Source organism: Spermophilus citellus, assembly GCF_964194105.1.
Source record: "Spermophilus citellus genome assembly, chromosome: 1".
Lineage (NCBI taxonomy): Eukaryota > Metazoa > Chordata > Mammalia > Rodentia > Sciuridae > Spermophilus > Spermophilus citellus.
The window spans coordinates 267,166,854-267,182,379 of record NC_138182.1 but is presented as its reverse complement, the minus strand read 5'-3'; the positions used below and the strand labels follow the sequence as shown (position 1 = coordinate 267,182,379).

Sequence of the window (15,526 nt, the reverse complement as noted above, 5' to 3'; positions counted from 1 at the left end):
GCCATCCCATTCAGTTCTCCTTTCTGGCCAGGTTACCCAGAGAACCCCTTCTTATGCATGTCCCCCTCACAAGGTCTCCTGCAGACCTGCTTTTCCTAGTCTGATGCTCAACTAGGAGTTCTGGCCTAGGATCATGCCTGAGGGATGGAGAGAAGTATGGGAGGAAACAGTGAGAACCCTCTGAGCTGCTGAGGCCTAACTCAGAGCTCCTCTCTCGGCTCCTCATTTATTAAACTGAACACTGGGGCCTTAAACTTGACAGGAAGGAAGAGCAAATGGGAGTTATATAGATGGTTAGTTGGCCTCCCCAGCCCAGCTGCACTGGGGCGAACTCCTGGGATAGCTCAGTTTCTCTTTGGAGCTAACAGTAGCCAAGAAAGAGAAATGAGAACCAGCTTGCCAAGAGCTTTGGGGATTAGGCAACTAAAATATCCCTCCTCCTTGACACTGTATTTTCCATATCACCTTAAGCAGACCTTCCAGCTTCCAGCCTGAGACTGAATGCAGCTCATGGTAGCTCACAGCTCAGAGAGGACCTGCCCAGAGTCTTACCATACTCCTTCCCCAAAATGGTCCATAGAATTGCAAGACAGCCCTTTGTCATCTCACCACAAAAAAACCCAAAGAGGAAGAAAATATAAGCAGAAAGAAGGACTAAAAACCAAGACTCAGAGATGGTAACAGGGAGGATGGGGAGATCCACTAGGCCATTAGGCCAAGGCCAAGGAAAAGTGACAGGAAAGGGGAAGAAGAAGATAAGAGGAGAGAGGGAGGAACTGCTGAGGAACACTCAGACAAAGGGAGCATCAATGATAGATGGCAAACTAAAGATGGAGACAGTTGGAGTTAGTGGTGTGAGGATGGCAGGAAGACAGAAACCCAGAAGCAGAGATGTGCCAGGGAGCAATGTGTGGGCAAAGGATGCACAGGCTGCTTTTGCCAGAGAAGAAGTCACCTTATATTGTAGCGTTACATTAGCTCTTTAGACTCCATGGGAGGAAGGCCTCACACTCTCCAACCCAAACCCATCCTTCTTGCTCCCCAGGCTCACTCTTCACTGAAATGTTACAATTGGTCACTGCCCCACGTGAACTGCTGGTATCTCCATCTCAAAACACAACACTCACACATTTACACAGGCACACACCACAACCACCACCAAGCTCTCTCTCCAAGAACACTGTCTGCCCTAGGATAGCACCCAAAGGGTGTTCCTGGGTGCTGGTGCTTTGCCACTTCTGAGCACTGAGCCTGTAGGTCTGCTCATCTGAGCCTCTCTCTGCTCTGGGTGCCTTCACTGTGCTGTCACCAGCAGAAGAGTTGAGTGGTTGAATGGATCTCAATATTAACTCCAATGGCTTGTGACTTATTTTTAGGAGAGTCACCTCCTGGAAAACCTACTATCTTTAAATGTCGTTCTCCTGAGAAGGAAACATTCACCTGCTGGTGGAGTCCTGGGACAGACGGAGGACTGCCTACCAATTATACACTGACTTACCACAAGGAAGGGTAAAATGTTATCTTCTCTCCTATCAAGCCCCACAAGACTGTTCACACATCCAGGCCAAAGTAGAGATGGTTCTGAGTCAGAATTTTCTGGGTGTATACCACAAAGGCTCAAACCACTGGAGAAAAGGAGTGTCTGTCCACCTTCTCTTGTTAAGGTCCTTTACAAGCTTTCTCAATCTATGCAAGCTGATCCACCACATTGGCAACAAAATATTAGCAATGTTTCCATTTACCTGTCACAAGCTTAGGTTGCAGCCCAAGTCTCCATAGAAGTATTTCCTTATAATATCTTAGCTGACCATATGTAAACCCTGTGCCATTTGTAATATTTCCTAAGTAAACATTTTACTTTTGTAACACGATAGGATTATATAAATCAGCACCATATAATCCTTGACAAATGTGGCACATTAGGTTTTCATATTTGTTTCACATCCAAGAAAATAAAGACGTGTATAAGGAAAAGAAGGTGAGTGTTTTTCTTTATCAAATTGCTGATCCAGAACTGGAGATCTCCTGGAAGGCATGTTTGGACATAATGTTGCCATAAGGACTAAACAAAACATCCCCGGGTGCGAATTTTGTTAAACTCACAATGAGATTCTCCTGGAGATCCTGGAGAATTGGATATATTACTAGTAAAGACAGCTGGTTCACTTTCCAGTAACTGCTCCTGGTTGTACACAAAGCTGTCCTTCCATCTGGGACCCAAAGGGGTGTCATGTAAACAGATTTTATGAACTCAAACTGGCAACCAAAATCAAATAAACCTCCATCCCTCTGTGGTGTGACTGGATGTGTATCTCCTCATATGAGCAGCCTAATAAGCCACTTGGGGTTAAAATATCTCCTTTCTAAGTCACTTCACTCTGTTACTGATTTGGTTATCTAAGGTTTTTATCTTCTTGAACTCTTTTTTTTCCCAAATGTAATTCAACATGTAAGTGCAATAAATGCTGCATTGTAGATGGCCACACTGTGTGTGTATGCAGGTGAAAGTCCCAGTTCCCTGAGGTGACATAATGTTACTGCCTGGGTATGGCAGTGCCTTGGCCATACCCATATCCTTGCAGCTCGGGATTTATTATCAGACAACGTATATCTCAAAGCTCGCAAAAGCACCATACAGAGGGAAGGGTTTCTGAGAAGCAGAATAGCTGAGACCCTTAAACATCCTTTCCAGCCCTTTCTCTCTCTGCCCAGCTGACATGCACTTAAAATGTCAAATCTCCAAAAGCCAGTGGTGTTGATCTACTAAGAAAACAACTAGAGTTGTTATCACTTTCTTATTTCCTCCTAATATGTTACTCATTGCAGAGAGACCATCACCCATGAATGTCCAGACTACAAAACCAGTGGCCCCAACTCCTGTTACTTTAGCAAAAAGCACACTTCTATATGGACAATATACATCATGACAGTAAATGCCACCAACAAGATGGGAAGCAGTACCTCGGATCCACGCTATGTGGATGTGACTTATATAGGTAAGGGGAAGGAGAGGGGTGAGGAATTTGTTACTCCATTATGTATTTACCAATAGTCAAATTCAATTGAGTCTTCTTTGCTTATGGGCCGATCCCTGACCAAAAAAAAAAAGATGAGAAAATTCACAATATCCTTGTCAATTGAGCATTTCAAATTACTTTTGTTGATTCATTCATTCAGTAAGTTTGGCACTTGGGATCCTTATGTGCTTTCCTTTGAACTCAGGGGCACTCGACTACTGAGCCATGTCCCCAGCCCTATTTTGTATTTTATTTAGAGACAGAGTCTCACTGGGTTGCTTAGCTCCTCATTTTGTAAGGCTGGCTTTTGAACTCACAGTCCTCCTGCCTCAGCCTCCTGAGCCACTGGGATTACAGACATGTGCCACCATGCTTGGCAACAATGCTTGTTTTATGTATGCTCTCCTTGTTAATGTTTCTCTCCTGCACTGACCACATAATCAGTGTCCCCTTCTACCTTGATAAGCTGGGATTTATTTCTTTTATTCTCTCCATGGAAGACAAAGCTCTTCCCTGTAGAAGCAGCAGTTAGAAGAGATTCATATGATTCTGCATCCATATAAATTGCTGCAATTGCTTTACTCCCACACTGAATTCTCAAAATACATATATTTCTTAACAATCCAAGCTATTGTTTTACAAATAAAGAATTGGCTTGATGCTTGAGCATCAAGCTGAAAACCAAGATCACAAGACAATATATGGAGAAGTCATTAGCAAAGTAGAAAAAAACAATCAACCTGGAAGATATTTCTTGATTTGCATGATCATCTTTAAGCTGCAGGGCAAGTGGGCATAACTTCAATGGCCCTTATGGTTCAGTGAGGAATTGTGTAGGATAGCCCCCCAGGACAAAGGACTATCTAGTCCAAATGGTGAAGGAATTTTGCTTTAAAGAATTCATTCTGGATATTTACTTAGACTTTTGTACACGCATGTTTTTTAATCACACATATTGCTCAGTATGTGCTTAACTTAATGCTTTTTTTAATTAATTGATATTTCTTTAGTAAGTACATATAGAATAATCTTTCTTAGGAGTTCATATGCATTAGGATTTATGGAAGCTTTTCTAAAGCTCATTTTTTAGATAAATGTAAGTCACAATGCCAAGTATGCTATTCTTACACACACTCTCTTTCCCCACCTGGTATAGAGACTGATTTCAGGAGGCAACAGATAAAAGGAGAAAATGTTACTGACCAGCAGGAGTGAGACTAGGGTAAGACAAATTGTATCCTAGGCAGTTCACTTTTAGGGAGGTGTTCTCAGGACCCTGCACTTTCAGAAATTGAGAGTGATGCCTCCATCATTTTATTATTGTGGTAGAATACATGTAACAACAGTTACCATTTAAAGTGTGCCATTAGTTCATTGTCAATGTTATGCAACATTTATCTAGTTCTAGCTCCCAGCCTAGGGAAACAGGTGACTTACCATTGTTTCCCTAAAGTCATGTCATCCTGAATGGAAATGTCATACCCACTACACACTCATTCCCTATTTCTCCCTCTCCCAGTCTTTTGTGACCCTCATTTTCCTTCTGTCTCCATTTGCCCAGCCTGAATATTGCACATTTATGGGATCATACAATAGATGACTACACCACATTTGATCCATTCATTGGTGGGTGGACATTTGCGTTTTTCCACCTTTTGGCTATTATGAATAGTGCTGCCATGAATATTCATGTACAAGTTTTTGCCTGAACATCTTTTCTTCAGTTCCTGGGGGCATGTATCTAGGAATGAAATTGATGAGCAATATGGCATTTCTATATTTTGCTTTTTGAGGAACTTTCAGAGTATTTTCCATAGCAGTTTACATTCGTACCAGAAAGTTCCAACTTCTCTATATCCTTGCCAACATTTTTTTTTAATTTTTTGAACTCTAGGTTTTCTGGTAGTTGTAAAATGGTATGTCACTATGGTTCTGACTTGTATTTCCCAGAAGACTAATGGCATTGAGCATTTCTTATGTGCCAAGATTTTGCAACTTTTGCACCTCATTTGCCTCAACTACATCCCAAGCCCACTCTCCAGCCCCTGGCATCACACAGAGCTGCTCACATCCATGGCAGAGTAAAATGGTAGAAAAAGCTGATTCTAGACCCCATAGATCAGGGTTCAAATGTCACTTTTACTGTAATTTCCCCTCCTCTAAGCCTGTTTTCTCCTCTGTAGAATGGGTACAGTAATAGCACGTTATGGAGTTAGTTGGAGACATTGAATGACATGATGCAGGGAGAGAGTTTTATGCAGCATCTGGCATGTAGCAAGCACCCAAAGACTGTTTATGATCATTTTGCTAGTGTGAATTCTGAAAACATTTGCAGAATGAAGGAATGGACCAACAAGTTGTTATGAGGTCACCAAAGAGATCATTGCCAAAAAGTCCAACCTGTAGGCACATTGTAATAACTAGTATCTGAAAGAATGAATTCCATTCACCATCAGGGCTAACGTGTATTGGATGTGAAATGTAAATGAGGAAGCAAAGGTAGAATCTGTAAACTTGTTACCTAAGTCATAAATTTGAATAGATGGTTCACAAAACATGTGTGCCATCAAAGAGAATCTTGCTCCTAGCAAAGAGAAAATAAGTTTTCAAGTCCCGTCCCAATAATCTTTCATCCTAACTCCCATTTGCAAATTCCAGCTTAACTTGTATCACCTGGTCTCTGCCATCATGAAAATAATTTGGGTATATATTTGACCTTGGTTGCTGGAAAGTGAAGAACACATCAAAAACAAAAATTCAGCTGCTTGCTATTCTGACCATACTAAACTCAAATTTAAGTACAGATAGGATTGATCACATAGTAAGAGGTAGACAGCATAACTCCTGTCTTCTAAGGGATTATACTGCATTGGGGAAAGAAGGCTGGTAAGTTGAAAATGCAATCCATGATAGAAAACTGTAGTGGCAAATAAAAGTTGTAAACAATTAATGCAACTGGAATTTCTTTTCTATGTACAGTTGAACCAGACCCTCCTGAGAACCTGACATTGGAAGTAAAACAGCCAGAAGACAGAAAACCATATCTGTGGATAAAGTGGTTCCCACCCAGCCTGGTTGACGTAAGATCTGGTTGGCTCACGCTACAGTATGAAATTCGATTAAAACCTGAGAAAGCAGCTGAGTGGGAGGTGAGTCAAACAGAATGTTTTTGAAGAATCCTTGTTCGTTAGCAAGGATGAACCCCTCACAGCTATTAACAGATCATTTCTTCAACTAGTGGGCCACCATGTTGGCCTACCCAGGCAGATGTAACCCACCCAGATGTGGGAAGGCCTTCTCTCCTCTCTTGGAATTGAATGGAGTCCATCTTCATGGCTCTCCCCGAAGTAGTTTCTTGCACTTTACAGCCTTCTCCCCCAGGCTCCCCACCTGCCTTTCTAAGTATACCTTAGATCTAGACACCTATGAAAGTATGTAAATTACACTGGGGCAGGAGGTAGGGAGAATCTTACTGTAATTTATCCATAGGCAGTGGCTGTATTTGTAAGGAAATACTTTCAAATACTTGAATGTAAAAAAGAAATAATGCAGTAAATTGCAGGCATTATGATATTCTACCCTTAAATCCACTAGTATATGGGTCTTTTTTACAAAGAACATTTCCAAATATATGCCAAATAATAGAATCACACATAGAAAAATTAAATTCCTGAATAACATGTAGTATCCAGTCCATCTTTTAATCCCTCCCTCAGTGTTTCAGGAATTTCTTTAATGGTGGCTTGTCCAAACCAAAATCCACTTCAAGACCACAAATAGTGCCTGGTTGTTAAATCTCTTTAGTATTAATGCACTCAGGAGGCTGGGCCACTTGTCCCATAGAATATTTCATCTTCTTCATTTATCTGATTAATTCTCTGTAATGTCAGTTAATTTCTCTTCCCCCGAATTTTCTGGAGATTGGAGCAGATTCAGATTGCACAATTTGGGGCCAGCATACTTCAGAGGTGATATTACATGCTTCATAATGCATCATCAGCACCATCATCAGGAGACACAGCCATCTGATTGACCAACCATTAATGATGCTTAAATTGACGCCTGTGTTGGGGAGATGAAAATCCGGTCCCTTATTTATAAACTCATGTTTCATTTGATTTTACAAATATCACAATTTCACAGCAATTTTACAGTTGCTTCAACATACATGAAGACCTTGTTCTCTTCCAATTTATGATTTTAATACCAATTAATAATCCTTAAATCAGTTACTTCTCTGGAGTGTATAAACTATTTTCCAATTTTATTGTCCCTTATACATTTATAAAGTTGATTTATTAACATTTATCATGTCTTCCATGCAGCAGAGTTGGAGGGGTATGACATATTTGTCATTGTGAAGCAAAGTTACAAGTGGAGAGATAGAAAACCTTTGAAATTTTAATTCTTGCTCCACAGGAGTCTTATTAAGGAAGTTGGGGCCTAATCCCACATGATGGAGATTAGGGCCTACATTTTCTTCTATTAGACACAGGGTCTCTGGTTGTATTCCTAAGTCCTTGATCCATTTTGAGTTGAGTTTTGTGCATGGTGAGAGATAGGGATTTAATTTCGTTTTGTTGCAGTTCCAGTTTTCCCAGCACCATTTATTGAAGAGGCTATCTTTTCTCCAGTGCATGTTTTGGCACCTTTGTCTAATATAAGATAGTTGTAGTTTTGTGGATTGGTTTCTGTGTCCTCTATTCTGTACCATTGGTCTACCAGTCTGTTTTGGAGCCAGTACCATGCTGTTTTTGTTACTATTGCTCTGTAGTATAGTTTAAGGTCTGGTATAGCAATGCCACCTGTTTCATTCTTCCTTCTAAGGATTGCTTTAGCTATTCTGGGTCTCTTATTTTTCCAGATGAATTTCATGATTGCTTTTTTCATTTCTATGAGGTATGTCATTGGATTTTTTTAAAGGAGGGATGGATCTGAAAGGGTAGCATAGAATGGTGAGAATAGGGTATCCTGTAGGTATCATCATCTGGCCTAATGTTTCCAATGGTTTATTATTTAGTGGCAAAGTCCCTTTCCTCAAAACAAAAGTCAGAAGTGACTTCTGTTTTCCTTGTTCTTCCTTAGACCCATTTTGCAGGGCAACAAACTCAATTTAAGATTCTCAGCTTATATCCAGGACAGAAATACCTTGTCCAGGTTCGATGCAAACCAGATCATGGATTCTGGAGTAAGTGGAGTCAAGAGAGCTCCATTCAGATACCCAGTGGTGAGTGCCTGGACTACCTTTGCTTATATTCCTAAGTATTTTTAAATGGTTAATTTGCATGTATTAACTACTAATAGAGAAACTGTTTGAGCCTTATCCAGGATAATAAATAGAGGTGGGTTTTTAATTTCTTTTCAAAGACATTGAGCAAGGTTGCATTTCTCCCTGAGTGACTGTCAGTGAGGACCAGTTTCCAGATAATGTACAGATGTGGACTTTAAATGTCTCGGAGGGTTAAATGGTCAATCATTATGCCCTTTCCATGTGCCTCATCCCTAGCATTTAGAGGGTTCAGTCAGTACCATCATCTAGTTCTTCCTGAGTTTGTAGGCTATTATCCCATCTTAAAGTCACAAACTCATGTTTAATCTCTGATGAGGATTATATGTTGTTCTATTATCTATGGGCACAGAACATGAGAGGCCCTCAGATCTAACAAAGTGCCATTAAATATAGTGGCTTATATTCCACAAAGAGAAAGAGCCATTTTGCATTCCTAAAGTACTTTACAGTTTCCAGTGTCTTTATCCCATTTGGTGCTCCCAACCCTCTCATGTATTTGGAGAGAATATAATTACCATTAGGAATTAAAAGTGAGAAAAATGAAATTCAGTGAAATTAGGACATATTCTGACATGTCCTTGGGTAAATCACTCTTTGATTCTCAGTTTCCTCATCTATAAAACAAGGCAATGTGGGTAGAGAGCTTAATGTGATTGATGGTTTTTAGTAAGAACTTTTTTTAGTGTTAACTTTTATTATTATTACTGCAACTTACCATGGATTTCTTCTTTAAGAATCAAATAAAAGAATATGTGAATGGACTTGAAATTTTATATTGTAAAATATGTGCAACATATTAAAATATTAGTAATTTTGGAAAATATAAGTTGGATTGCTCTTAAATCAAAAGAGATAAAGTTAGAAGAAAATCATGTGTTCAAAAGTTTCACACATTAGTTTGGCTGCTTTGTTTTTAATGATACTATATGTGATCAAAGCTTTCTGGCTGTTTGTTTTTTAGACTTCACCATGAAAGACACAACGGTTTGGATCTTTGTGGCTGTTCTTTCTGCTGTCATCTGTTTGATTATGGTCTGGGCAGTGGCTTTGAAGGGCTATAGGTACTTCATTATCTCTAAGCCCTTCTCTCAATCATGGTTGTCAGGAATAACAGCAAAAAAAGATAATGTGAAAATAATGAAAACCTACGGATAATCCAAGACCTAATTTTAACCATTAGTTGCAATATGCTTGCCAATTAAAAAAAAATCATTTTGTCAATGCTTTCTTAAAAAAAAAAAAAGTAGGAAAATGAACTCACTTGAAGCAGGTGTTCACAGCTGTGAAAAAGTAAAAATCTGGAAAGAACAGCTAAAATTAAGAGAAGCAAATTGTCCAAATAATTCATGAGTTTCAAAAATCAGTCTTCTAAATTAGAGAAAATTTTAAGAGAGGTCTCCGTAATTATTATCTTCATCGCTTATTATTAGTTTAATGTAGCCCCGATACTCTTTTTTATAGTTCCCATAGCAGCTATTTGAAGATAAAAATAATTTTTCAAAAATCACAAAGCAAAAAGATGAGTAATTTATTCAATCTCCCATATTATTTTATAGCATGATGACCTGCATCTTTCCACCGGTTCCTGGGCCAAAAATAAAAGGATTTGATACTCATCTGTTGGAGGTAAGTGCCAGAGGCAGAGAATGAAATGTGACTCACTACTTTGTAATAATTAACTTCACAAATGCACACACAATCCCATCAATCCAGCCAGGCCGTCTCAGTCATCCTTCTCCTTATTGGCATGTGTTAACAGAGAGAGGTGTGAGGGATAAGAGTGCTCACTATCAGATATGGAAAGTCCAAGGGCAAGGAAAGAAAACATAAAAACACGTGTTGATGCTGTACACTTACCCAGGGCTGCTCAGATGCACAGATATTATGATTTTGTACAAATAATTTGGAAAGAAGGTGAATGTTTTGATTAATACAAAACAGGAACCCACCTCCACCTCCATCATATGGGACAAGCTTCCCTTTGAATTTTCTTTGTATAAGTCCAAAGTAATAGAATGGTCTATTTTCCCTATTGCTCAGTTTGAGCAGTCACTTGAGACTAGGTTAGTAAAATAGTAGTGTTGTTTACCAAAGCGTGTTTAGACTGTTTTTAATGAAAAGAGAGATTAGAACTTTTTTTAATTTCTTTTTAAGTTGAAATAGATAATTTCAATTCAACAGAAACCTTAACAGTGACATATGTTAAATCTATTCCCTGTAGATGGAAGCAAATGTCACTTGATCTGATTATATTATGATTGATAGTGCAAGAAATTGAAAAGTGAGTCACAGAGAATTTGGCTTGTCTGCATTTTCTTTGTTTGCAAATATCAGAGCAGTGACAAGAGCCCAGGAGTTTGGCTCCTAAACCAGTGTTCTTACCCCACCATTCAGTCTAGCATTGACCTTTACAGAGCCAGAATGAATGCCTTTGCTAACTAAAGTGACCACTGACTAGCTCACAAGTCAACTGACTAAATTAATCACTAACAACTCAACTAACTAAATTTACTGACTAGCTCACAATTCAACCTCCTGGCCACAGAGACAGCATAGCTACTTGAGGGTTAAGAATATTAATATCCTTCTTTCTATTATCTATCTCTACTCCTCCAAAGAACCCTCTCAGATAGGTTGTATTATTCCTATTATTAAAATGAAGAAGATGAAGTTACGGAGCAGCTTGTCCAAAGTCATATATACCCTATATGTAATCAAGCCAAGAATGAAACGAGGCAGTAGTACCTGACCTAAGAGGACTAGAAAGAAAAGGGGAAGTTAGAGGAAGAAGACGCAGAAAAGAAGGAGGAGAAGGGAACAGGAGAGGGGGAAATATGGAGTAGAAAGAAGAGGTGGGGAAAGAGGAGAAGGAGGAAGGAGATGTGGGGGAAATGGAATAGAAGGAGCAAAAACAGTGGGATTGGAAAAAGGAGAAGGGAAAGAGAAACAGGAAAAGGAGGAGGCAGAGAATAGCCGGAGAAAGGAAAGAATCAACCTATTATCACTCTAGAAAGTGGTGGAGCAGGTGAGGAGGCCAGCGATGACATCTCGGAGCCACTCGGCCCATGAGTAGCAGAGTCAGCTTCTCGCCTCAGCATTGTGGTTTCAGATGTTCCACAAGCTTCTTTTATTGAGTAGTTTTATGTTTAGTGTATGTGTGCATACTATTTTCCTATTAAACCGATGATCATTATTGTTTAGACTGAGTAAGTTAAAAATCATGAGTTGACTTAAAAATATTTGATGAGTAACACCCAGAAGGTGATTATAGATGGCCTGGCACACAGTGCCTGGAGTTTGGAAAATTCCACACAGTTCTTACCACACTTCACCTGATCAAGGTGCTGAACATATGCCATGTTGCCAACTGTGATGCCAACTGGACATGTGATGAAGCTAATAGCTCTCTTTCCTTGTGTCCGTGTTTCGTAGAAGGGCAAGTCTGAAGAACTCCTGAGTGCCTTGGGATGCCAAGACTTTCCCCCTACTTCTGACTGTGAGGACTTGCTGGTGGAGTTTTTAGAAGTAGACGACAGTGAAGACCAGCAGCTGATGCCAGCACATTCAAAAGAACACCCAGGACAAGGTGTGAAACCCTTACACCTAGATCCTGACAATGACTCTGGCCGGGGAAGCTGTGACAGCCCTATCCTTTTGTCTGAAAAGTGTGAGGAACCCCGGGCCAACCCCCCAACTTTCCACACTCCTAAGGTCATTGAGCAGCCTGAGAATCCCAAAACAAATATTCCCTTCACCCGTGACCCCCACAGCATAAGTATGGAAGGCAAAATCCACTACTATCATGCTGGTGGATCCAAATCTTCCACCTGGCCTTTATCACAGGCTGCCCAGCACAACCCCAAGTCTCCTTACCATAGCATCGATGATATGTGTAAGCTGGCTGTGGGCCCTGCAGGTGCACTGGCCATGTTGTTGGACAAAGCAGGCAAAGATGCTTTACGATCCTCTAAAACCATTGAGACTGGAGGGGAGGAAAAGGCAGACAAGCAGAAGGAGATGGAAAGGTTCCATTCCAAGACTGAGCAAGGCACAGCCTGGCTGCTGTCCCAGGAAAAAGCCCACTTTATCACTGCTAAACCCCTGGATTATGTGGAGATTCACAAGGTCAACAAAGATGGAGCACTGTCATTGCTGCCAAAACAGAAAGAGAACAGTGACCAGACAGAGAAGCCCGGGGCTCTTGAAATCAGTAAGGAGTATGCCAAAGTTTCCAGGGTGATGGATAACAACATCCTGGTGTTAGTGCCAGACCCACGTGCTCAAAGCGTGGCTTTGTTTGAAGCATCGGCCAAGGAAGCTCCGCCATCATGTCAACAGAATCAAGCTGAGAAAGACCTGGCCTGCTTCACAGCAACACCAAGCAACTGCAGACACCCCCAGGGGGGGCTGGATTACCTGGATCCTGCATGCTTCACGCACTCCTTTCATTGAGAGTTGACTAATGGAAGGATTGGGTAAAATGTGATTTTTCTTCAGGTAACACTACAGAGTTACAAAATGCGATCTGCGAGCTGATGTTCGAGAATGTGGGTAGAATGACACTACTTTGCTCTTTTTCATGCTCCGTGTCTGACCACTTGCCTCTTTTTCTAACTGCTGATTTCCAGAACAAGTCGTTTTGTGTCCTGTGATTTGTAGATTTACTTTTTGCTATTAGTTATAAAAATTGTATTCAATGAAATAAAAGCACATAGCTTAGTATTCTTGAGGGATAGTACGATTTAGGTACATCTTCTGGAAAAGGCTTTCATGGTTCAGTAGGTGATAAAAGGAAATGAAATGGTCAAAATGGTAGCATGGGAAGGTGACAGATAGGTGGAAAATGCCATGAAAACCACTTCTGAAAAACAGTTCTTTAATCTTGACACTCTTCTTTCATTTTATTTGGATTACCCAAACATGACCCATGGAAAGAACACATGCATTCCAGCATGCCTGACGAGTTGTTTACACCTGTTCCTATACCTTGACTCATTGCCAAGATGCAAGTAAAATGATGCCTCCGATTTTTTCTTAAGATACTTTGAATATGTTAAGCATAGATTTCGCACCCCTAAATTTTACTTCATTCCAAAGCCTCTAAAGAATATAGTTTTGGAAAATAAAATTTTATTATATAAGAGGCAAATGAATTTCATGTGGCAAATTCTTTTAGAATGTTTTCCTGCAGCAGGAAAAAAAATTATTATATTCCCTAGTCTTTCCTTAGTGAAAAAAAAAAAATCCCAAAAGATGAACTCTAATCTAAAAGATAATCACAGCAGGATGCTAATAGAACTTACTGCCTTACTGTACATACGAATTCTACTTTAATACAAACCCATAAGTTTAGCAATGTATTTTTGAAGACTATTTTTCTATTGCTGAGGTAAAATAAAAGACTATTTTCTATTTTCCCAGTATAGTTGTTTATGTATTCAGTGGGTACAGTATTTTCTGCTACAAGGTTATAATTGAGCATTTACAGTACATAAAAGTGTATGCAGTCCCTGTTTGTAGAGTGAAATGTCATACCAACCCAAAGCCCACTGAGAAATATGAAGTGGATGACAAAATCCAGTTTCCATTACAATGGAGCATAGTTTCTCTGATTCTTTTTCTCTCCAAGATACTTTAAGCAACAACGAACAACAACAACTTGGGTTCAAAGAATTCTCCACAGATCAGAAATTATTTCTCCTGTGAGTTTAGGGCAACTCTGGGGCTTCTGCCAATCTATGGTTGAATCTTCATAAAGCTACCATGAAAAAGGACAGTGGTGATTTTAACATGCTGTTTCAGAGACAGAGGCTTGGTCTTGTTTTGTTTTTCTGAGCAATCTTGGGCAGCAAAAGAATTTTAAGCAAAACCAGGAGTTAGTATCTCTCCTAAATAGATCCATTTGCAAAATCTTGGTAGAGATGGAGACAGCACTTACATGGGCAGTGTCCAAATACGCTCTAGAAAGCCAGGCATTTGTAGAGTAATAGGAACAGCTCCAAAGGTCAGGTATGGTAATGAGAATCTGTAGATCAGTTAGTTAGTTAGTTAGTTAGTTAGTTAGTTAGTTAGTTTGTTAGTTTGTTTGTTTGTTGTTTGTTTTTGACCCCCTGAGAGCGGTCAAAAGCTGGGATCACCATTTTAAGAGGAACATCTATGAATCATTGACTTTACAAACAGCTTCCCTCTATTTTTCATTTCACCTGAGGGCAAATCCACTTTCCAGCCACTCACTAATGACATAAAAGACTTGAGCTCACCCTGGTGAGTCAAGTATTCCACCCCAACAAGTCCATATTGATAAGAACTGGATCCAGCTTCCCGGATGATTAAAAGTGAACACACTGCCAGTGCTCTATTTTCCCAATACATAGACAACTCTTATGATTTGAGGAAGCATTTGGGAGAGTTGTCCAAGCTCATTAATCCTCTAGATCCTCAATACTCAGTGTCTGAGAATCAACTGTGTCAGTATCAACTGGACACTGTATGAAAATTCTGTTTGCAAAATCTTGGACCCCAGCCCAGCCCTACAGAAATGGAATCTGCATTTAACTAAGATCCCCAGATGATTCACATGCTCATGGAAGTTTAAGAAACATTGCCCTAGATTAATATTTCCACTAAAGGTTATTTTAGTGCATGGAAACAATCCTCTCATGGAACGTATAGGTCAAGTTCCATTTAACTCTCAATGAACAGTACTATATATAAGAATAAGGCAAAAAAAGAAACCTCTTAGTGGTTTAAGATGCACATAATGGAGAATCTGAGAATGACCTGCAAAAGTACATAAAATTTCCATTAGGGCCAGAGAATACAGTCCACTTAAAAGATGTTGATCATAGACAATGACCTTCAAGACAATTTTAACTATACTTTTCCCAAGTAGACCATTCTTCTCCAACATATGTATATATAGGTTTTTATTTATAAAATTATGACCATAGCAAAGACAAAAACTTGTTTGTGTGTGTGTAATTGTGTAGATCTTATAGTTTGAAAATTTTAAAACAATCTTCTTTTGACATATAATTTTATGTATATAAAAAAAGGTTATAGCCGGCTAACGACAACCCAAATCCCAAAGACACAAATTAGCACTCATTAGTCAAAACTATGATTCTGTAATCATTTAGCACTCTTTCAATTGTTTTCATGATATAACATATTTTCTTTGATGGAAACAGCTGATTGAATGGAAGAACACATACTCTGG

At 39.6% G+C, this 15,526-nt stretch overlaps 1 protein-coding gene across 2 annotated transcripts in view; it reads left to right on the top strand.

The window, feature by feature from the left end:
• PRLR (prolactin receptor) overlaps window positions 1-14,371 on the top strand; it is a 143,239-nt gene extending 128,868 nt beyond the window's left edge. For both annotated transcript variants that reach the window (XM_081304475.1, XM_081304476.1), the window contains 7 exons: window positions 1,377-1,509; window positions 2,827-2,996; window positions 5,997-6,166; window positions 8,103-8,244; window positions 9,269-9,368; window positions 9,864-9,933; window positions 11,740-14,371. In XM_081304475.1, coding sequence (XP_081160601.1) covers window positions 1,377-1,509; window positions 2,827-2,996; window positions 5,997-6,166; window positions 8,103-8,244; window positions 9,269-9,368; window positions 9,864-9,933; window positions 11,740-12,759 — 1,805 coding nt within the window. In that variant the 3' untranslated portion in view covers window positions 12,760-14,371. The remainder of the gene's footprint in view (window positions 1-1,376; window positions 1,510-2,826; window positions 2,997-5,996; window positions 6,167-8,102; window positions 8,245-9,268; window positions 9,369-9,863; window positions 9,934-11,739) is intronic.
• Window positions 14,372-15,526: the final 1,155 nt, after the last annotated feature.